General features: G+C 37.1%; 1 protein-coding gene across 1 annotated transcript; it reads left to right on the forward strand.

Annotated features, from left to right (window-relative positions):
- Positions 1–5963: 5963 nt before the first annotated feature.
- On the forward strand, positions 5964–20169 carry LOC136240054 (rho-related protein racA-like). The gene is made up of 7 exons (XM_066030876.1): positions 5964–6229; positions 7365–7634; positions 7682–7805; positions 15109–15465; positions 15514–15877; positions 15929–16241; positions 19829–20169. The coding sequence occupies exons 1-7, from the start codon at positions 6040–6042 to the stop codon at positions 20041–20043; spliced, it is 1833 nt and encodes a 610-aa protein (XP_065886948.1). The 5' UTR covers positions 5964–6039; the 3' UTR covers positions 20044–20169.
- Positions 20170–23369: the final 3200 nt, after the last annotated feature.

Here is a 23369-nt window from a genome sequence, read left to right on the forward strand (position 1 = left end):
CAAACTAACTTTTATGGCAATGTATTGAGTTCTGTGAGTGATTAAGGGTGACAAATGGTGACAAATCACTTTGCTTACCAATAATTCCATTCTTATCATCTAAAATACTTTAAAATACATTTATGATAGTTTAATGAAGTATTCTTGGTACTTTTCTGCCATTAAATGCCATGTATCCTTGTCTAAGACTAAGTTTTAGCCACTTCAGCACCTGAACAAATCATTATGTAAAGTTTTGCATTGTGGCAAGTATTGATCAATACTTGCCAACAAATTTTGTAAAGTTTTGCATTGTGGGGTTTGAGTTTAACATGTTGGTTTAGTTAGGTTAGGCATTGTTTCGAATCGAGTGAATCAACATTGCATAATTCAGTTACTAGGCATCACTAAATACCGTAATTTGCTTTTTTGTTGTTGTAAAAATTAATTTTCGTATGCAAAAACTTGGACGAAAATTTCTTACATGAAAATTTTTATATAAGATTGAACTACTCTAACAGAGCAGTCATTCACGTAAATCATACAAAAGTATTTTTACATGAAAATTTATATCACGAAAAAATTTTACACGAAAATGAAGCGAATTATGGTAATTGTTTTTGCAATGTGTGGATTGTTTTACAACACAACACATTTCACCCACACAACAAGATAGGACATTCTCTACCTATACACCTAAGCATTTATTTTAGCACCTTAGGTTACTTTAGGCATCCACAAAGTGTTTTTTTAGTATCATTACAACTAGTGAAACCCATAATCATTTCTTTTTGTGCCTACAATTTAAACCCACAAACGATATTTGCAAATCTCAGCTCTGTATAAAAGTAATGTGGTGAATGCAGGTTTGTCTTCCTTCACCTATTAGGTACAGTATATCTGAGTGGTATATATTACTTATACCATGGCCACTCGGGATTTTCCTGATATATATGCCTGCATCCTCGGGCTTGGGCATATAGCAGGCAAATCCCTTGTGGCCATGCATGGTATAACCATTAAATAACAAAATAAGAGTGACTCAAAACTGGTAAATCCCAGCTGTTCCATCACATGTCCTCTAGCTTTCATGTGGGAGACACAATCAAGTAGTGTTTTTATTCTAATACATTTATACTAGTAAAAAAATTATTAGCTGTGGATGATCAGATTGGACATTTATTTTTGTGAACACAAAACTGAATTCATGATGACATTCATATCACTAAAGCTATACTCGTAGTTCAAAAATCTTTGAAGCATGTATGAATGAATTATTTTCATCACTTCAAGTGATCAAGCATTGGAATATATGATGTTCATGCTCACTTGCTCAGTCATTCATCTCTTTGGTATGAATTTATACTTTATTATTTTAGTGTTTGTTGTTTCAGTATGAAAAATTATTAGTTTTAATTTTGATTAGTTTTTGTAATGTTTTGAGTAATTATTTTTAGTTTTGTTTATAGGTATTAAAACTAAAGTATGTCAAAAGTTGTGAAACAATTGTAAGAGATTTTTATGTGCTTATATACAAGAGTATATTATCCAAGTGGCACCAACTACACCTGTTTTTTTACCATCAACCTACCATCACAGCCATTTCTTGGCTGCCACCTTGGATTTCACATCTGTTTTTCACCATGGCCTATTTGTGGGCCGCACTCTTTTTTTAAGCTTGGCTGTTTTGGATTAGATATCACTTCTTTTGTATTAATTTGTATACCCATAGTCCAGCTTTGGGGCTTTTTAACGTCTTTTTCTTTACTAAAGAAAGAGATTTAAAGAAGATTTTAAATACTTAAACTGTTGATTTTATCAATAATTATACAAATTATATACATTATACTACCTCCCCCACTGCAGGAAAATTTTGAAATTAAATACTCTGAGATCGAATCTGCATGGTAACAATTTCCACCAAAAGCTGACATTTTAAACATGTGTTGGGAATTGATTGATATAGGCTGCTTCTGCTAGCATACTATGATCAGAACAGTTCATGGCCAGTTTAAACAATCTAGTCTTATTATGTAGCTGAATGTTCTGATAGGGTGACTGTACCATTAGAGTATCTCGATCAAGCACCTAACCCTAACCCCCAAGCTAAGCCAATGTCACACAGTCATCTGACCCAATGCTTCATGAGTTGGCTGTACAAGTTGACTTTGGTTTTGGATTGCTTCAGATTAACAGTAATCATTGTGGAATTCTCAGGAAGCAATTAATGAGCATCCCTTCTGCACTGGTATCTTGCTAGTAAGAAAGTAGCTATTAATATGGAAGCAGCTCAGTATTCTCATAAGCTGGAGTCCTTAAGTGTACAGTGTAAATTTAAAGATGCTGCTTCTCTTGAAGCATCAAACCATTTGTGGAACCAACTTCTACTTGGTTTTCATCCTGGCCAACTATCATTCATATTGTGTGCCTTTTCCAACTCCTATGAATTTACATCACTGGCAAAGTCAAGCTACTGAAGCTAGCTCTCTGTTTGTCACTTTTGTAAACCCCCGCGACCTACAACTGCGCATATTTTAAATGGCTGTCTTGTTGCACTTCAGCGAGGAAGATATACCTACTGGCATAATGAGGTTCTGATGTGTTTATTGGCAGATGTTCAAAGTGACACCCCTTTTGGCTACTATCCAACCAATTATAGTAACCACATCCTATTGTTCTAGCATATTGTAATCTACAATGAGCAACAATGTAAGATTCAACTGCTAGAGCTAACATACCACACACACATGCATGTACACTTATGTACAGTCGAACCTCTCTAATCTGACACCTGCACAATCCAGAATCCTCTCTAATCCAACCAAAATGTCATTACCAACACTTTTTTTTGTAGAAAACAACCTCTATAATCTGACACCTCTGTACTCTGTAATCTGACACACAATTTGATTCCCTAGGCTTGGAAATACATTGCTTTTGACCTTTGTAATACGACAGAGAATAAAAGCAGCATTAAAAAACAATCAAACAAGATAATTTTTAAGCAACCAAAGCATTAATTGATTGACAATAATAGAAAACTGTTTGTAATAACTAATATAAAATTAATTCATGTTAAAAACCTTGTGTGTTCTGTTTTACATGTAATTTACTGCGTAATCTGACATAATAGATATTGTACAATGTCGGATTACAGAGGTGACTTGATAATCCAACAATTGCAACCTCCATAATACAGAAAAATTTATGGCTACCATTGAGCGTCGGATAAGAGAGGTCTGACTGTATGGATAATATTGACTATCTACAGTAACTAATCAACATACATTCAGTCATTCTTCTAAAATAATGGATATGACACCACCCACACAGTTATGCCTTGATTTGAGAATACCACTTGTAGCTTGATGGTACAGCATGCACTCTTTAGTTCGATTGCACTCTTTGGCCATGTCTTGTGAGAAACACATAACAGACTTTATTTACAAACGGTACATTAACAAGTGCTGTTATTACCCAACACCACTCGTAATTATACACAGGATCACTTATACTGCGGATTACTTATATTGCACATTCTGCATTCTTTACCATCCGTGTATCATTAATAGCTATAACAATCAACATGCATCTACAATCAACATCGTTTTTCTACCCATTGGATCACATACTATGGTGCATGTAAAATTGTTGCTGTCATGCTGACAATTATGGCTTGTCACCACCCATGTTTGTTGTGTATCTATTACACCTATTCAATAATTTCTCATTGTGCAACAATCACACTAGAACTGCCTCCCATAATTAATCAAAATGATGAAGATGTTATAGGGTCACTACTGCCAACGTGTTTTATACAACACACAATCAACCTCAAACAAATGGATACAAGTATGGCCATATTTAGCTGTCAGATGTACGTATGTGGCATAACATAATAAGAAATTGCAAACAGTATGTATATGTCAGTGTAACTATTTAACGATATAATTTTGTGATTATTTCAGAGACATAGAATGTGGCTAATCAGGGGCGGATCCAGAGTTTGGAAAGAGGGGGGGCACCTTGCTGAAAAACAGTTGAAGACCAAAAAAAAAAAAAAAAAAAAAAAAAAAAAGGTCACAACAATAATAGCTAGTGATCCTTTACCAAATATATCACGTCTGTTATGTAAAATAGAATCCTATTTATAGCTTCATAGGTAAGCTACACTGCCTCATGAACATTGTGACTGCTTTATTAGAGTAACTGACTGCTCTATTAGAGTATCTCGATCTTGTATGCGATTTCTTGAAGGGGGGGTCATTTGCCCCAAATGCCCCATCCTGGATCCGCCATTGCTAATGGCTCCTTGTTAGCAAAAACACAAGACTACATGAGATGGTGTACAGCATTACAAGACTACCTTGTACATGCAGTAATAGATTTCATAGACAGTACAACGAATTATCTGTGTAAGGTCCAATTTTTAACTTGGTATACTAAAAATTTTTGGAGGGAGGGGGGGGTCAAGAGCCCCCCCTCCCCTGGTACCCCTGGAGGGTCCTGCTGATTAAAAATTGATAAACAAAGTGATAAAAGAAATTACTATTGTGTGGGCTGTTATGCAAGTGGTTTCAAAATCTCGTATCCCTTCCGAGAACTACTTCCGTATATCATCAGACTTGACAATGTTACTCTTACAACTGCAAACATCACAGTAAGGATGTGGTTAGTTTCCTCATTGCCAATCAGTCAGTAAAAGATATCACTATTTATCATAAATAGTAGTCTCGCGGTGCCCGACCCTAAAAAGTGGGTCGGGCGCCGCGAGACCACCTAAATAGCAGCACAGGGGGTGTATTATCTACAAGTTTAAGGAAAAATTAGGAATTTTAAGTTCGATTATGGATCATAGAAAAAAGTAGGGAAACAATTCACAGGCTTTAGCCTTCTCACAGGTCCCTAGTGGGATAGCATTCACAGACAGACAGAACAAGGGAGGTCATCTACACCTGCAGATATACTAATGAACATGTAATCCCTAATTCAGTCTATGCCCCCAAGAGTCCAAGACCAAGACTGAATTGTGAATTAAACGTTCACTAGTACATCTGCAGGTGTAGACGACCTCCCTTGTTTCCCTACTTTTTTCTATGATCCCTAAAATTCCAACTTTTCCCTTAAACCTGTTTGTTTACTTTTTTTGTAACATTATTATGACTGGTGAACCCATGCATACCACATCAAAAGAAAGGATGGCGCCAGAATTAATATTTTTGTCTGAACGTATGCCCCAGCTATCAAACACTGCTTCCAAAATGCAGCTTCACCTTACTGAAGCTATGCTCAGCCCGATACACAGTGCCGGCTAGACAAAAAACAGTAGAAGTGCTCCTGCAACAGTCCAGTCACCACAAAAAATATGATGATTCGTGTGCCTCTAACTATCAATTACTGCCTCGCGGCCATTACGCTTTGCTTTCAGCTATGTTCAGCCCATTGCACAGTGTTACAAACGAAGAACAGTGTTAGAATCGTCTCTCCAGTATGATGGAAAATACGGACGATTCCTGTTTACAAATGTACTGCAGGGAAGCCATGCATCGTGCTACCGCGAATCAACACAAAGGAGGACAAAGGTAAGTCCATGATCAATGCGTGCATTATACGTACTGCGGTATGCCAAAACGCACGTCTCTGGATGAAGCGACGTCGAACAGTGAAAAAATCAAGCCCATAGCCTTAGCTGTTGTCGAGTTACGCTTGCCTGAAGGCATCAGGCAGGCAGGCGGTTAGTAGAGAATTCCATTCAATAAATAAAAAATAAAAAAATCATTGGAAACATTTAGGATCATACTGCCGGAAGGCACTTTTGGGCTTGGTTATACCTAACCAATGCTGCGAAGGTGCCAGGATGGAGTTGTGAAGCTGGTTTTTGGGTGAATTTTTTGGCTATGAAAACCCAAATCTCCGTAATCCCTAATATACAGTACTACCGTACTGTAGTGTATGATGATCATAGCAGCGCATGATCCCCAAATTAATTTTGTGGGCGCTTACAGCAGGATCATACTATCTATGATCTGAGCTACTCGTCCACAAATCAGGACGGCGGCAATGGCGAGGGCAATGGCCAATCTAAAGGCTGTGATAGTTGGGGACTGGGATGTGTTGAAGGTGCACTTCTTAAAGCAAACCGCTGGTCTTTATGAACGAGATTTTGCCAACACTTACTTGTACATGCAAGATTACGGGCTATGTGTTGAGTTGTACGACAAGGCGGTAAATCTCGCGATCTGGAACACTAGTAAGTTTGTAATGCACTTTAATATCAAGCACCACCCCTACTCCTCCACCACCTGAGTGGTCTCCATAAGGACGTTACCGATGCTTTTTATTACGGCAGTTCAGTGTTCGGGGACAAAAATTAGCCCCTTACAGAATTCCTCTATAGTGGAGATTTGGAGGAATTTGTATAATCCCCTGTATTGCCCGGAGGTGGAGCATAAACCTAAGTAGGTGTGACACATTTTGGGTGTGGCAGATTATTTGTTTGATATCAGAGATCTGATGTTAGTTCAGTTGTGCTTGTAGAAACATAATGGTAGAAATTATAGCACAGACAGCAAATTTAATACCCCAAAAAGGAAATGAAACTTATCTACAAAGTGAAGGCTAAGTACACAAAATGAATTACAACTTGTGCAATCTTTTGGGTGTGGTCTTCTATGATGCAATGTCAAAATCATGTGTGCACACCAGAAACCATTTTTTGGGAGGAAAATGTGACATACTAAAATGCTAATGCTAAAGAGATCTATTGGAATATTGTTGTTATATTATGTAAAAGTACACATGTACAACACAGCTACTCGTAAGATATTCTGCTTTGGGATGGTTTTGCAATAGCTTTCCTCTTAGCTACCTTCTCCATAAATCACAGAACCTGAAGTTCTAGCAATTGTGAAATCATACTTGAGATTGCAATGTTGGAAAATGTTGTGAAATTACATCTCTGAAAGAAATTTACACAAAGTTAACATAATTCTGGCCCTACCGCCTCTCTAAAATTGACCGGTAGCCCAGTCTGTATTTTCTATTGCATTTGGTGTTATACACTAAATTAAAACTGTACTGTATAACAGTAATTTTTATGATTGAGTTAAATTCATCACCTTTTAATTTGTCAGATGTCTCTAAGCATCCTTAAAAGTACGTGTTTAGATACAATTTCTTGATTTTCAGCAACATCAATTTTGTTAAAGCTGATACATAAGTGTGGATCCGTCAACTTCCTTCTGTCAAGATTTCCTGTTGTACTACAGACCATCTCTTCTGCATTAAACCAAAATTGAAGTGACAGTTTGATTTTGGCATAGTAATGTACATAAAGTCATGTGGTACATGAAAGATCACTTTATTAAAAATGACTTTGTCTGTAGGTGGAGCAGAGACAGAAGAATATGCTCGACTGCGTCCATCGTCCTATCCAGACACTGATTTTCTCTTTATGTTGTTTTGTGTTGAGTCTAAGGAGACTTTACAAAATTGTGTACAATTGTGGGGACCAGAGGTATCCCCTCATTGTCCCGGTGTGCCGATAATATTGGTGGGAGTGTCACACTGCTATCGTCCACACTTTGGTATTGACCAGCCACCTTCAAACAGATGTGTTAGTGAAGAGGAAGGGAAAGAAGCTGCCAAGAAGATTGGTAAGATAATTCAAAAGTGTATATTAGTGTAGTTATTGTTGTGTTAGGAGCTTATGCCTATTATGAGTGTGACTTGTACAAACACTATGAGGTGTATGGGGCAACACTATTGGGAGTGACTGCTGTGTTAAATAAGAATGGATACCAGGAGCAGGGAGGAAAATTATACAAGTTAGTTACAATGTGTCACTATTTTCTCTTAGCATAACTGTTGTTAGGAACAATTACAACTATATAAGTATTAATTCTTTAAATAATTTGATCCAGTAATGCTTGTCAAAGCATACTGGCTGGTGCAGTGAGCATTACTGATTACTCAGTTGTGTATTTATTTCTACTTCTATTCTCCTACATGCTCAAGATTTAAATATTTCAAAAAATGGTGCCTGAAATGGAATTTAACCTTTAGCTTACTTTGAGCAAGATCAACTACTACTCCATAATTAGATGGAACGTGTTTATTGACAATACAGTGTTAATAGTGGATCATGTCGTTTGTTGCACCAGCATATATAGTAGTGATCAAATAACACTATTGTGTATTCATTGCCATACTAATTTTGTTATTCAGAACTCTGTGATCTGGTGCAGTTTGGTTAGTGATACCAAGAGTATATAATAGAAACCAAGAGTATCGAACGAGTGTATTATCCCGTGATTAATGATTGTGTAAAGTAACATGGATATTTCAGTAATTGTTCGTTTTCATTGCCATTAAGGGTTGCTGTATGTAGTCCAATTTGGCCACTAAACCAAGCAAAAACATGAAGGCGTGGCAACACGCTCGTTTGTGCAATCATTGCTTTAGTGAGCTGAAGTTATCTTGGGTCCTTACTACACTTTCTTTGTACAATAACTGTTGAATACTTGGTTGAATCACACGGAAAACTGGCCAACAAAGACCCATTGCCACATATTTCAAATTACCATTTCGCGTTAACAAAAAATTACTGAAATATCCGTATTATTTTACGCAATCATTAATCATGGGCTAATACACTGTTCGACACTCTTGGTTTCTTTTATATACTTTTGGTGATGCACACCCAAATCCTTAATTCAAAATTTATATGGCAACATTGTATCATCAATAAGCCTCCCAGTTTCTTATCACCCAGGGGCATACCCAGGGGATTTCAGGAAACCCCTTTGGATTTTAACAAACATGGTTTCATGTTTTAAACATGTTCGCATGCCTGAATCGTCTATCATACAGTACGATAATACTGTATAGTAGGAACATCGAAGGTGTGGGGGCGATCCGGGATATAATATAACCCAAAAACCTGCCGTGATTTTTCCTCACAATGACATGACAGTATTGGTTGGGTAAAACCAAGCCCAAAAGTGTCTTCAGATTGACCTGAAACGTTTCTGTCAAGTTGCTACAGAATTTAAAAAAATTTAGTCGATTGAATTTTCTACTGCCTGCCTACCTGCCTGATGCCTTCAGTCAAACGTAGCAGAAAACTGGCTACAGCTACAGCCCTAATTCTTTTGCAGAAACATTTCTGGCTCACTTAAGAAAAAATTTTTGGTTGATAAACATACAATGCTTGCACAATTGTCTTACCTTTTATCCTTCTTTACCATGGCCATCAGTCAAGGTTCTACTGCTGAGTGTTAATAGACTACAGTACGGCTTCCATCTACCAGTGTATATTGCATCAAACTAGTAGTGGTCGCCAGGTGCACCAAACTATTTTGAACACGCGTATGTGACTCGCTGTTGATATTGATCAGTGAGAGCAACTTGCGGTGAACTATGTATATAGCAATGTGTAAGTCAATAAATATAGTTTCTTTAGTAACAATGTTAAACTGAGTCGGGTCCTGCTTTACAGATTATTTGAGTTTGACCCCGCTTACTAAACTAAATGTGGATGTGTTACTACACGTCATAGTGCAGCCCTACTTCCTTCGCGAGCCATGCCCACTTACATAAATTACTGTCTGTAGACATGTGCTAAATTAAATGTGGACGTGTTACTACACATCATAGCGTATCTCTGCTTCTTTTGTGAGCCACGCCCACTTATGTAAATTACTTCCTGTAGACATATGGTAACTATGCCCATTCATCAGTGTGTAAGTATGCATGAATCTATGCCCATTATTGTCTGCAGGTTTATGTAGAGCCACGCCTACTGATCAGTTGTTAATGTATCAGTCATAATCTAGTATAATAGTGCTGTGAGTAACTCTTAAACTATTGTGACTGGTTTTGTGAAAAGCATGCTATTTAGTGGTCATGAGCTTGCAAAAAAGCTTCACAAACAAGTACAAGAAAAATTAGGAATTTTAAATTAGAGTAGGAACAGTCTATAGTACTGCAATAAAAAGTACTGAAACAAGCTGGATTGGAGTAGCTAGAACATATTGTCCCCGAATACTGTAAAACAATAAGATGTGAATATCCCTACTGTGCTACACTCAAATGCACAGTAGAGATATTCACTTCTTATTGTTTTACAGTAATTGGACATTACGTACTAGCTACTCCAATCCAGCTTGTTTCAGTACTTTTTATTGCAGTACTATAGACTGTCCCTACTCTAATTTAAAATTCCTAATTTTTTCTTATACTAAATGTATGGGATATTTTTAAAGCCTCATAACTCACTTGTTCTTGCCTGTATCAAAGCACGTTTTTGACTATTTATTCTGGCGTTTAAAGGGCTTCATAGTGCTACTAAGCTGGCCCATGTAGCAAGGGTTATTAACAAGAAACAAGGGCTCAGGTGAATGCGAACAGACTATACTTGAAACTTGAGGTTTGGTAATTAGGACACATTTTAAACAGTTAAGTAATAGTTTCTCACATAATAGCAACACTTGTAGCATTAATAACTTTGATGAAAGCATTGAGATAGGAGATACTCTGATAAAGCAGTCAGGCATGTAAACTACTCTAATATAACAGTCACTTACCTGTAGTGGAAGAAGTCAACCACTCTAATAGAACAGTCACTCTAATAGAACAGTCACATTTACATTTTCATTTTAAAGGTACTAAATTTATTTACGAAAACATGTCTGAACTAGAGCTTTCATTAAAATATGAAAAAAAATGGGGGGCAAGCTCCCCAGACCCCCACAAATAACATCCATGCTTCAACTCCATGCAATGTGTAAATTTCATTCTTAAAGAACTCTTTGGCCTGCTCTGCTGAGATAGTGCTTAGGATTTCTCATCCATATTCACCAATGCATTTAGACACAGACGGTATAATTACAGTAGCAGTGTGTGTTGCACGTGCGTGCATGCGTGTGTGTATGCATGTGCGTGCGTGTGTGTGTGCAGAGATACTTTGCCAGATGTCATTGGTCTTGAGCTTGAATTTGCTGCCTAACAAATTGTGTTATTTGTACTGACTGAAATGCCACCAAATTCACCCTATAGTATCTATTTTCAAAAGCTTTCCTGCCCCTCCCCCCCTCCTAGTTTCAGCATGTGAACTTTGCACATCCTGATGTAATCTTGCATCATAGCTACCATGCAAAAAAGGTCCACTTTTCTTCTAAAAGAATCTACCCTGATAAAAGTCTAGCTATGGCCCTGCATTCGACAACAAACCAGGTACTTGTTTATGTACATAACAGCTTGTTGATTGCTTATAATGGCTCAATCAGTTGTTTGTTCCCCTACAAAAAAGTGTTTCTTCACCAAACATTGCCGAACACGGCTGCCCTACTCGTTTCCTGGTGAACTTCAGGCTTCTGCATCAATTCATTGTGGATACAAACATAGATACAAAGAAACACAGCTAACATGACAAAATTTCATTGCTTTCCATCTCATACGCAAACACTTATTCCAACAAGTGATAAATTTGTGTGAGGAATTTAATGTCACAAATTTGTCACCTCGCAAGATTAAGTGTCGCATGATTTTATTTTCGCAAGCAAATTTGTCCACAATAAAAACCCACTATACAGTATTCCCTTGTTACCTATTATGACAGGAAACTTTTGAATTTGTTAAATCATCGTCATTCAGTTCATCAGATCTTTATTTATAAGTGTCTTTTAAAAGTGGGTAAGTGACTACACATCTGTAAATCTATGATTTTGTGATTCTTATCAACATTTATTCATCAAGCTGGTGAAGTGACCTTTTCTTCTGTCAAAGTTTCTTGTTGTAGTATCACTTGTACGGTACCTTATCTAAGGAATTCACAAGATACCTAAAACACCCAACACCCCTTGATGTCTATTGTAAATCAGGAAAAGATCTTGATTGTGAACAGTAACAGAATCAAATTAGAAATGTATTATAGTATGCACACATTGGGCTGAGCCCTGAAAAAACAGCTAAAATTGAAAATTGGATTTTTCACAAGAGAAATAGCATTTTTGCCAACTAGATCATTAGGGATGACAGTACAGGTGTCAAGAGCAGACATGTGTTGTTTGGCTGTATTACAAGTTCAGGAAAGGTTGTAATAGACTACCGTATTTCTATATTTATAAACCGTTAAAAATATTTTTTCAAAGCTAGCATCTGACGAAAATTAATTACGCAAAAAAATTTTACAACTGAATTTGGTTAACTGTTTCTGGATCGAGGCTTGGCTGTTGGCGTATCAAGCATGTGTCTTTGTTGCAGTCTTTTAAAAACAAAGGTCTCCCTCATCCTAGAGGAGAGCTGTCTTTGTCTTTTTTGCCACAAAAGCGATAGCGTTGGTAATGATGCCATTCCAGCTACTACAGGACACATTAAATGAAGTATATATATACACAAATATGCAAATTGCATGGAATGAGCTTCTAGCTACAGCAATTTCACTCCAATCCATCGCTTGATTTGTGATGGACAACTTAACAAGGCCGGCTCTGGAGGGGGGGCCGAGTCGGCCATGGCCCACTCCAACATTTTCACAACCACAGTAGTAGCTACAGTATATGAATATCATAGTAGCCAGTACAAGTAGCCATACAATTGTGTGTGCAAGTCTGCTTCTTTTTAGTAAAACTTCACTCGAAAACTTCTTGTAAACTATAGCAGTATACAACACTAGTCTGTACCGCATAGGTTAGAGGACTTAGACACTGTGCCACAACAGTCTATACCAGTCTCTCAAACATGGAATATTATGGAAAAGTTTTGGCAGGAGTATACATCAAAATATTTGTGGGTGCCTTATTATCTATGTGGTGCAATTGAGGTCAAACCGCTGATACAGTAACAGTACTGTGGTCATTATTCATCTAGCAACTGGCCAGCTAGCAATTAATTATTCACCTAATAGTATGTTCACGTTGAGCTGAATCCTGAATAACAGCTAAAAATTAAAAGTGGATTTTTCTCAACAGAGTTAACATTTCAGCCAACCAGATGATTATTGGTAACAGCAAAGGTGTCAACAACAGACACATACGGTTTGGCTCCATTACAAGTTCTGGAAAGGGCTGTAATGGACACTGTACTTATATGGCTTCCTCATAGTAAATGTATTGTGAAAATTTTGATTGGCCATAAATATTATGTCAAACATTTGAGCAAAAAAGATTTTGAAATATTTTTAGTGAGCTAAGCAGTATTACAAATGAGCCAAATTTCAAGATCATGTACAACTGCATCCATGAGTTATTAAATGTTTTTGAGGGTTCAGCTCAATGTGAAAAACTATAGATTGGATACTTCACATACAGCTGTTTAGTTATTGCTTGTATTCATATATCGAAGTATAACTATGTCCAACTAAAATTAGACTAAATATGCTTCTGGATGGCATTTCCTAGGTGATAATTCAAATTTTTTTCCTGGGGGAGCATCCCTAGCAGGAGCTATCTATCAGTCACCATTGATGGCCCACCCAGCTCAATTTGGCCAGAGCCGGCCTGCTGAATCTGGGGTGCAGCCTCCATGGAACAGAGACGTCACACTTCAGTTTCACTGCTTGTCATTCTGCTTCTCCTATATACAATAATAGGCCGTATAGAATTAAGTAATTCATTGTTAGAAAATTTTTGTCGCTTGAGAACACAGGTGAAAAATTTTTAACACAAAAATTTAACTCGTGAAATTTTCTTGCAGCTTATCATACAGTTACGATAGTAACTGTATAGTAGGGACTACAAAGGAGTAGGTGTGGCCCACGAAATAATATCACCCAAAAACCAGCCTCGATTTTTCATTACGACGATGAGGCAGTATCGGTGAGGTAAAACTAAGTAAGCTCAAACAAGCTTTCAGATCGACCCGAAACGCTTTCAACAAGTTGCTACGGAATTTTAAAAATTTTTTATTCAACGGAATTTTCTACTGACTGACTGAGTAACTGACTGACTGACTGACTGACTGACTGACTGATGCCTTCAGACAAGCGTACCGCGATAACGGCTAAGGCTACGGGCTTGATTTTTTCACTGTTCGATGTTGCTTCGGCCCGACAGGTGCCTTTTGGCATACCGCAGTACATGCAATGCATTCTTCATGGACTTACCAGTGTACTCCTTTGTGTCCTATTCATCTTTGCTGACAGGGAAAGGTGTTGATTTGGCGCAGCTCACATGATGGCTTTCCTTCGAAACGGAAATCGTCCATATTTTTCATCGTGGCTATTTCGATTGCAGAGGTTCTTTTCAAACAGTTCTTGATTCGTGCTGCTGTGTAACTGGTTGAACATAGCCTACAGCGAAGCGTAACGGATACTTCACTTTTCAGACGATAATTAATATGATTGGGACGCGCGGCACGCTTTCTTTTGGTATGCGTGGATTGTAGAGGTGCTTTTCGAACAGTTCTTGATTCGAAATGCTGTGTAACGGGTTGAACATAGCTAACAACGAAGCGTAATGGATACTTCACTTTTGAGACGATAATTGATATAGCCGGGGCGTGCGGTGCCTTTTCAGATGCGGTATGCGTGGGTTCACCAATCATAATAAAATTATTTACAAAAAAAGTTAACAAACAAGTACACAAAAAAATTAGGAATTTTCAACTAGAGTAGGGACCATAGCACATCGATAAAAAGTACTGAAACAAGTTGGAGTAGTCCATGATATTAAATCACTGTAAAACAATAAGAAGTGTTATATCCCTACTGTGCATTTCTGTTATGGTATCTTGAGCACAGTAGAGATATAACACTTCTTATTGTTTTACAGTGATTTAATATCATGGACTACTCCAACTTGTTTCAGTACTTTTTATCGATGTGCTATGGTCCCTACTCTAGTTGAAAATTCCTAATTTTTTCGTGTACTTGTATTTATAGAAATACGGTATGCTCTTTTTCTTCTCATAGGAAATGTATGGTAAAAGCTTTAAATAAAGTGCGAGACATTTGAAAGAAATAGGTCAAATTTCAAGAACTTGTATAATTCCATCCTTGAATTATCAGCTCAGAGTGTACATGTGTAAGTTAATAAATAAAACTGCCATCATAATGCTGTGATGGATTCCAGGGTAAATAACTATACGACTTCCCCACCAAACTTTATTTTAATGTTTATTCTGTTACAGACGTTCTACTTTTCTTGGTGGACTATTTAGCAGAGGAAAGAAGAGTCCAGTTAAACCTCCAGTACCAGATAATCCTGATAAACTGTTACCAGTAACACAACCAATGAGACATCAGGGTACACACTCATTCTCATTCACTACACTGTGGAATAATGAACTATTCTCTGATGTCATCATACATCATAACCAGATGGTATATCATGCCCACGCAATTATCTTGTTCTCACAGTGTAAACTGTTTACAACATATTTCAACAACAACAATGAATCAGTCAATGGTTCAACCCCAAGTGTAGCTGGTAAGCTAACAGATGCAGTCAAACAGTCAACATTCTTCACTTCAGCAAGTATGGAGAGGTTAGTAATAAGTGTCATTGAGTAGGTATTAGTATGGTGATCCTGTAGTGAGTCAGGGAAGGTGCACCTTTATGTGAACAATGATATTCCATCAGTGATCACTGAGGCTGTGTTGTCGTGTTTGTATAGTAATAAAAGAACAGTTAGTGGTATTGTTGATGGAGTAAAATTGATGGCTGTTTGCTCCGAGCTCTCCATCAAGGTGAAAGAATTAACAGAAAACCAGTGGGATTTAGAATTACCATTGAACACTGATAACCTTCAGTGTTTCCTTTCATCTGGGGAATTTTGTGATGTAAGATTTGTAGTGGAAGGAGAGAAGTTGTGTGGTCATCGTGCCATTGTGTGCTGTCACTGTGAGGTGTTATCAGCAATGTTATCAGGTGGTTTTGCTGAGAGTCATCAGAAGGAGGTACAGGACACACATAATCATCACTCATAATACCATTAACACTCCACACAGGTGGTGATGCAAGACTGCAGCCTGGTGTCTTTCTGTTGTCTGTTAGAATGGCTGTACACCAGCAGGTGTGACTTCAATCCCAGGGTGGAGTTGAGTGCATCAAGAAGAGCAGCAAAGTTATCAGACACTGAAATGTTGGAGGTGATACGACTTGCTGATCAATATTGTCTAACAGAACTAGTAACTGTCAGTGAAGTGCAGTTATCAGAAAGAATCATCAACAAAATCCAAACCTCTGACACAGAGACATCTATAGCTTCACAACAGTTACAACTTAACTCACAACTTGAACAACTTTTGGATGAGCTAGTTGGTAAGTAACATTACCTTTAGCAGGTATCATGCTAGGTAATTTGGTAAATTGAGTACATCATTGTTTTCAGTATACAATCCCACCCACTACTGGACACTTTGTCTAGAAAATCCTACTGAAAAATTTGTTCAACCTGTGAATTGTAAGGTTTTCATTGGGTGGCCCTATGAATTTTTATTTTCATAACACTTTTATTGGACAAAACCCCATGAATTAACTTTCATAGGATATTCATTGGTACCACATTCATTAAATTTTTGATGATCCTGCAAAATAACAGAACGTTTCTTGTTAGAACAAATGAAGTGACTGCATATTAGCACAATAGCCAGTTTTAGATGTACATGTACTGATTGAAAGGAAATGATCGCTCAGCAAATGTGCGTATAGTAGAAATGTAAATGTAAAGTTGTAGCAAAAGAACAAGTGGACAGTTAGTTTGAGTATTTTAGCTATGTCTTGTATTGGTAGCAGGGCTGTCTTGTATTGGTAGCAGGGCTGTCTTGTATTGGTAGCAGGGTTGTCTTGTATTGGTAGCAAGGCTGTCTTGTATTGGTAGCAGGGTTGTCTTGTATTGGTAGCAGGGCTGTCTTGTATTGGTAGCAGGGCTGTCTTGTATTGGTAGCAGGGCTGTCTTGTATTGGTAGTAGGGCTGTCTTGTATTGGTAGCAGGGCTGTCTTGTATTGGTAGCAGGGCTGTCTTGTATTGGTAGCAGGGCTGTCTTGTATTGGTAGCAGGGCTGTCTTGTATTGGTAGCAGGGCTGTCTTGTATTGGTAGCAGGGCTGTCTTGTATTGGTAGCAGGGCTGTCTTGTAGTAGAGCTGTGAAGCAACTATGATTAGTCGGGTGATCAATCAGTTTTTGTTGAGGGTGAATCAGGCTATACGGGATATAATTACTCAAATGACCACAAGATTGCTTACTTTTGTCATAATGAATGCGCTATAGTGTTATAAGAGGAGGATGGTTATTATTTATTTGCTATACTCCATCAGTTCACATTTTACTGTCTGACAGTCATGTTTGATTGGTTAATTGGATGAAAACGCAAATTCCATTGATAAAAATAAACATGAAACCAATTAGTCAGTTAATCAACTGATTAGAGGGAGCAAATAATTGGTTATGGACCCTTGGTAATGGTCACAGCTCTGATACACAGTAATGTAAACACTTTGCTGCACGTGGTAGTGTGTCATGCAGCCAAGAAAGTCGGCGCACCAAAAAATGCATGCATAGGTCTCTTCTCAAAAATACATGATTTTTTCTTGCATTATAGCTGCTGGAAACCTTGTCACCTCACTATATGTGTTTGTGGAATACAGACCCTCAAAATTAGGTTTAATTTCTTTATTTTTCTGGGAGCCAAAGTTTTCTTTTACACACTTTACAAAACCACAAATGTACAACTTGATTGCCATGAAATTTGGCAAACATATTGAGGTGTATCCTTGTGCGAATCTGATAAATATTCCAGAGTTACGAATGATTATTTGTGCAAAAAAGATTGATTTTTTTTTGTCATGCCTGCAGGATAAGCTGTAGTCTGGCAGCTCCCACCCCTTCGCTCTTAGAGTAACGGTCTGGTAACCATAGTAAATGGTACTTGTGCTACTACCACTATAGTGATAGAGCCAATAAAATCACAGTATCCAGTTTACATAAGTATATTTATGATGTAAAACATGTAGTTTGTGCTGTGAATAATACAATAATCCATGGAGACCTAATTCGGAATAGCTGGAAAGCAGCTGATACTCTCCAAGCGAGACTCTGAGATACACAAGCCATAAAGACTTATGAAGTTTTGTGCGTTCTTCTAGAGGTGTACCGATTATCTGATCGGCTATGATATCGGCCAATGATATGGTAATTAAATTTTTACCACTATCGGTATCAGTACAGAACAGTAGGAGAACAGATATCGCCACCGATATTTATACAGTAGCAATAGTTTGTATTATATATTGATTTTCTACGCTATCCAGGCAGCTGTTTAGTATATGAGAAGCCATATAAATACACACGATTCTAGTGTTTCTTGCTGGAAGGCTTATCACAGTCTTCACTATATATAGTGCCTTTGTAATAAAAAAAGACTCACAGGATAACCAAGGAATCAGCTTTCTAACAAGCCATTAAAATGCGGAGTATTGCAGAAATATTTGTTTAAGGCTACATGGGAGTATACATAAAAATGTTTGTGGGTGCCTAATTGTCTGGACTGCACAACAGAAACCCAAACTACCACCACAGAATACATGCACATGTTGTAGTAGGTAAATGTACACTTTTGTTTGTTTAAAATTGTAAAGCAAATATCAGATCAACTATCGGTTATTGGCTTCTTTTGGTGGCATCAATATCGGATATCGGTACATGCCAAAAACCCATATTGGTACACCTCTACTTTCTTCACTGAGTTACAACAGCCTGAACAGGTAATTTATTACTTCACGTACAATTTGAAACCACATTTGAATTCCAGTTGCACAAGTACCGTATAGTTATGGTCACCAGACCCTTACTCTATGCGAAGGGGTGGGCACTGCCAGACTAGGTAAATTGCCCAAGGGAATGGCAGTCTGTTTATAGGTTAATCATCAAAGGTCAAATTTTTGTGGTTTAAAAGAAATTGCAGCAAGAACTACAGAGTTACAAGGAAAAAAACCATAAAATTGCAGGTGCCAAAATACTCTAATAGAACAGTTACCAAGTAGAAAAATGTGCACAAAAAGCATTGACAAAAAATTGTCCAAAGGTCAAACCAGAGACCTTCATACCTAACTCCCAAACTGTTAACCAATGAATTGCTTTTAGCAGCTGCTCAACTCACTTAATTTCTACCTTATAAATTAAGGTTCTATTTTAAATCTAAAAATTCACATTCATAGACCTGCCAATGGAACATCTAGAAAATTCTGTGTATGTACTATTAGAGAGAAGTCCTCAGAAAATGTGCACTCAATTAGATATTACAAAAACATATAACACATGTTCAAATAAAATCTACGATACAATACTATTGTATCTTCTGTCTTCCAGAATCATCATTGTGCAAAAAAGACAAACCCCAAAACCAGTTTATACGGTTCGGGGTATATAATAAGTAAAGTGTATTACAAAACTAAGTAAGAAATAGTCAAATGAAATACAATACAATTGTAACTTCCATCATCATTGTTCCTGTGGATTAGAAGAAATTGGGTAAAACAAGTCCTAAAACCAGTTTATGACTGGCTTTGGGTTATTTAAAATACAAAAAGAAGTGAAATCATGCAAAACAGCTAAGCTGTACAAAAGGGGTGAAAAATCCTGGGTGAAAAATTTGTGAAATCAAAGGTGGCAGTCACAAAATGGCTGCAATGATGTTAATGCCAAACAATGGCCAGAGGTGCATTATTAAAACTGATTGGAATTAACATCATTGCAGCCATTTTTCCATGTTCACCACCAACTTTGTTCATGCAGGCTTTCAAAGGCTGCACCCTTCTTTTACAGCTTAGCTGTTTTTGCATGGATGTGATTTACCAGAAAGTTATTCATTGATTCACAGTTGGTATTACTAGATTCCATCATATTGTAGATCTGGTTTCCTTCTGCAATAATTGTGGAGGAAAAGAGCTAAAGAAATGGATATTGTTACTGATTGCTAGTAACTATGGTGACATTTGGGATGAGTGGAAGACCAGCAAGAAGGCATCAGAATTACCTGAAGATGATAGAGATTTCATTGAAGATAAAGTATGGAACAAAGAATATTTAAGTTTCAGTGAAAAGTTCAAGTCTTTATATTGGTAGATACGTATATTTATTTATTTATCTAATTTTTAAACTGCATTTAATGTTCATTATATGTGTGAATAAGCAGATCCTATACCATTTCTGTTAATAATTCAAACTTATTAAGATATGTATCATACTTTACTCCCAATTGGATTATATAGCTCATATTTACATTCTGTACATAACAGTTTTATTCTCTTCCTATATCTCCCCATCTGAGGTAGTTATGATCTTGATTTTGTAGTAAGAGAAGGTACTAAGTTTATTGTGTTAAAGGGAACCAACGCTTCAAACTGTCAGGTGATTCAACTCAGGTCCTGTCGTGACTAAAGACAGACATCCCATACATACCGTATTTACTGGGTTAAATTCTGCACTTCCAATATTTGAGCGGTGCCAAAATAATTGACTTTAAAATTATGAGCTTAAACATTGTTTTCAAGCATCAAGTAGAGATTGAGTTTAAATAGTTTGCTGCATAGATTTTTTGAATTGTGGTAATAAATGCCATGACATTTTGTGGTATGCATCAGTGTCACTCCACAAAAATGTTATGCACAAATAGGAAAACATAATTATGCTATCAATAGTATTTTTTGGGTGTTACATGCTACTATGATGGTACTGTTGTATACTTATCAAGTTCTATTTTGTATACAACCCCCTAATAGATCCACAGAAAGTATCACAAACCTTTGCAATTTCTTTAAGGGCATTATAGATAACTACCCTAACATGCAAATTTGGATTGCTGGCAACTTACACTTGAATAAGAGATTAACCATATTAATAGCTCAGCTCACCCTTCTATCCTGTATATGAGTAAATTCCATAGCTTTGCTAAGCCCATATATTTAGCTCTATGATTGTTCAGTGGCCATTGTCCACTTTTACTCACCATTTGAAATACACAAAATGATACAAATTTTCTGGGTAGCTATGTAATTTTTGTGAATTAGGATTTATTTTTGCGGATCATGAATTTTCACTCGGGTTACCTTAATTTACCTAATAATCATCAAATTCGAAGATAAAAAGCTTGGTGGAAGCCAAGCCACCACAAATCGTCTGAGAGTTAAAGTATTAAGCAAGTTACCTAATTGGTAGCCTCAAAGTATTCTGAGGGGTCAGCAATGAAGCGTAAATCTCGTAGGCCATTGAAGAAAATCTGTAAATCTTACTTCTCAAATTGATCCAAATTTCCTTAGATTTCCACTTAACAAGTTGTTTGGATGGTGGACAATTACTTTGACAGACAACAAAGGAAACCCAATCTAATTGTCCATAATCTTCCAGAAGGTTTAAATGATGAAGAGTTAGTGAAAGACATTATTGAGAAGGAACTTAAAGTTGGTACATAGGTGTGATATTGTTCAAGTGGTGCGCCTTGGACAAAGCAGAAACTCTATATAGACCTAGACTGCTGTTAGTCACGCTTGCTTCAGAGAGAATGAAATGGAATATCTTGAGAATTTAGGTGGGGACTATTCTACGGAACGGAACGGAACGGAACGGAATGATGGACTAAACCACGGAACGGAACGCTTTCTCAAACTGAAGCTTGCAACTTACCATTGCTGAAACTTCCCTTATAAGTTAGCAGTGGCGTCTCCAGTGGGTGGTTAAACATAAGATAAAAAGAATTAACGGATCGATTGTGGGTTTTTGTTGGTTATCATTAGTAACGAAGTATTATTGTGGGATGAGCTGTATCAGTGATGTTCATCCATACGGAAGGGAACTTTATGTGAGCTGTTTTTCTTATTTAGACTTTACAAAACAGTCTGGGCCGGTCTTTCAAGTCATAAGTCAGTGTATAAATAAAGCAAGCAGGAAGATACTGGTAACAGGAAAGAGCCAGCTGAATTAAAACTTGAAGAATTTTGTGCAGTGTGTGAGGAGCAAATATTTTGGCAGACCGCAAGGAGGGTATATTCTGCAAACATCACTGAAGTGTATGCATGGAGTTATTTATATATTAACAGCTGGTGCAGTGGACTAATGCCGTATTCAATAGTGAGCTGATTTTATCTGTTGCACAATTCAAGGATGTGTCTGACTGCTAGCCTTGAATCAGGCTAAATGTCAAAACTCCAAGATCAGCCAAATCTCTATTATAAGCCGCATGTGAAACCATGCCCGTAGCCACCAGGCAAACGTGATTTGGACCAGGATGTGTGTGTAATTTCAATGTATCTAGTCAGACCTGAAATGAAACACTTACATTAATTACATACCACCTAAGAATCCTAGGATTTCTTAAGTGTAACATTTCACTTGCTTCACAAAACAGGTTAAATTTGTTCGTCTATTTTCAAGTGATTCCCAGTCCAGCTGGTCCATGAAATTACAATGGGATCACATGTATTTGTTACAGTGCTGTGTTGGATCTACTCTAGAGTTGAGATTTCAAGGTAGACTCACTGCCAATTTACTGACACTAGTACTGTTGTAGCATGTTTAAGTGGAGGACAAATGAAATAGTAATGCTAGATTATTTATATATACAAATTTTTCATAATGAAATTGATATCCCATTTTGATTTGTACTTCCACTTTGCAACATATTCAAGAGCAAGAAGCTACCACACTTAATCTCCAACCACCGTCATTAATTAACCAAGATCTCACTAGTCTGTAATTCATCTTACTGTAGTGATTTTATTGATTCATCTGTATGCTTTTTTCATTTCCTTTGAAGTTGTACCAAGAGTTCATAATAAGGTGGGGAGTGTCTAACTTGAATGCATTCACCAAACACCCTGCTTAAAGTAACACCTCGGCCTTATTTCAGAACAAAGGCTTTACCTTCTTCAGCAACTCTAATCAACAGTTTTCTATCCCCCAGCAAAGGTGTTGATTTGATGAAAGGTGAACTTTACACAGGGTGTTTGTACAGGCCATACTGAGAGTTAGACACTCTCCCCCATACAAATCAGTATTACGAACTCTTGGTTGTACAGTATAGGTAAACAAAGATAAGTTTCTCTCCCATCTTATTCTAGGATTTCTATTGACAAGGAAAATTCAATTATTTGTATACAGGTGCAAAATTGAGAAAATATAAAGAAAGTGAATTAATATTATACAGTCAGTTTGCTTTTGGATATTTAATGTCTCCAACCACAACAAAAATTCGATGAATCCATGCATCTCATCACTGGTCGTCTGAACATTCTGAAAGTGATACCTCACTCAATCAACCATATATTCTGTTTATTAGACTGAATAAAGTCATGATTACCTAAACAATCACTTAATTAATGTTTTATAATTATCCTATTCCATTTTCCTGGAGGTTCCACTGATAAAATGCAATTTCAGCAATGATAGCAGCTAGC

The sequence above is a fragment of the Dysidea avara genome, chromosome 12 (genome assembly GCF_963678975.1).
Source record: "Dysidea avara chromosome 12, odDysAvar1.4, whole genome shotgun sequence".
Lineage (NCBI taxonomy): Eukaryota > Metazoa > Porifera > Demospongiae > Dictyoceratida > Dysideidae > Dysidea > Dysidea avara.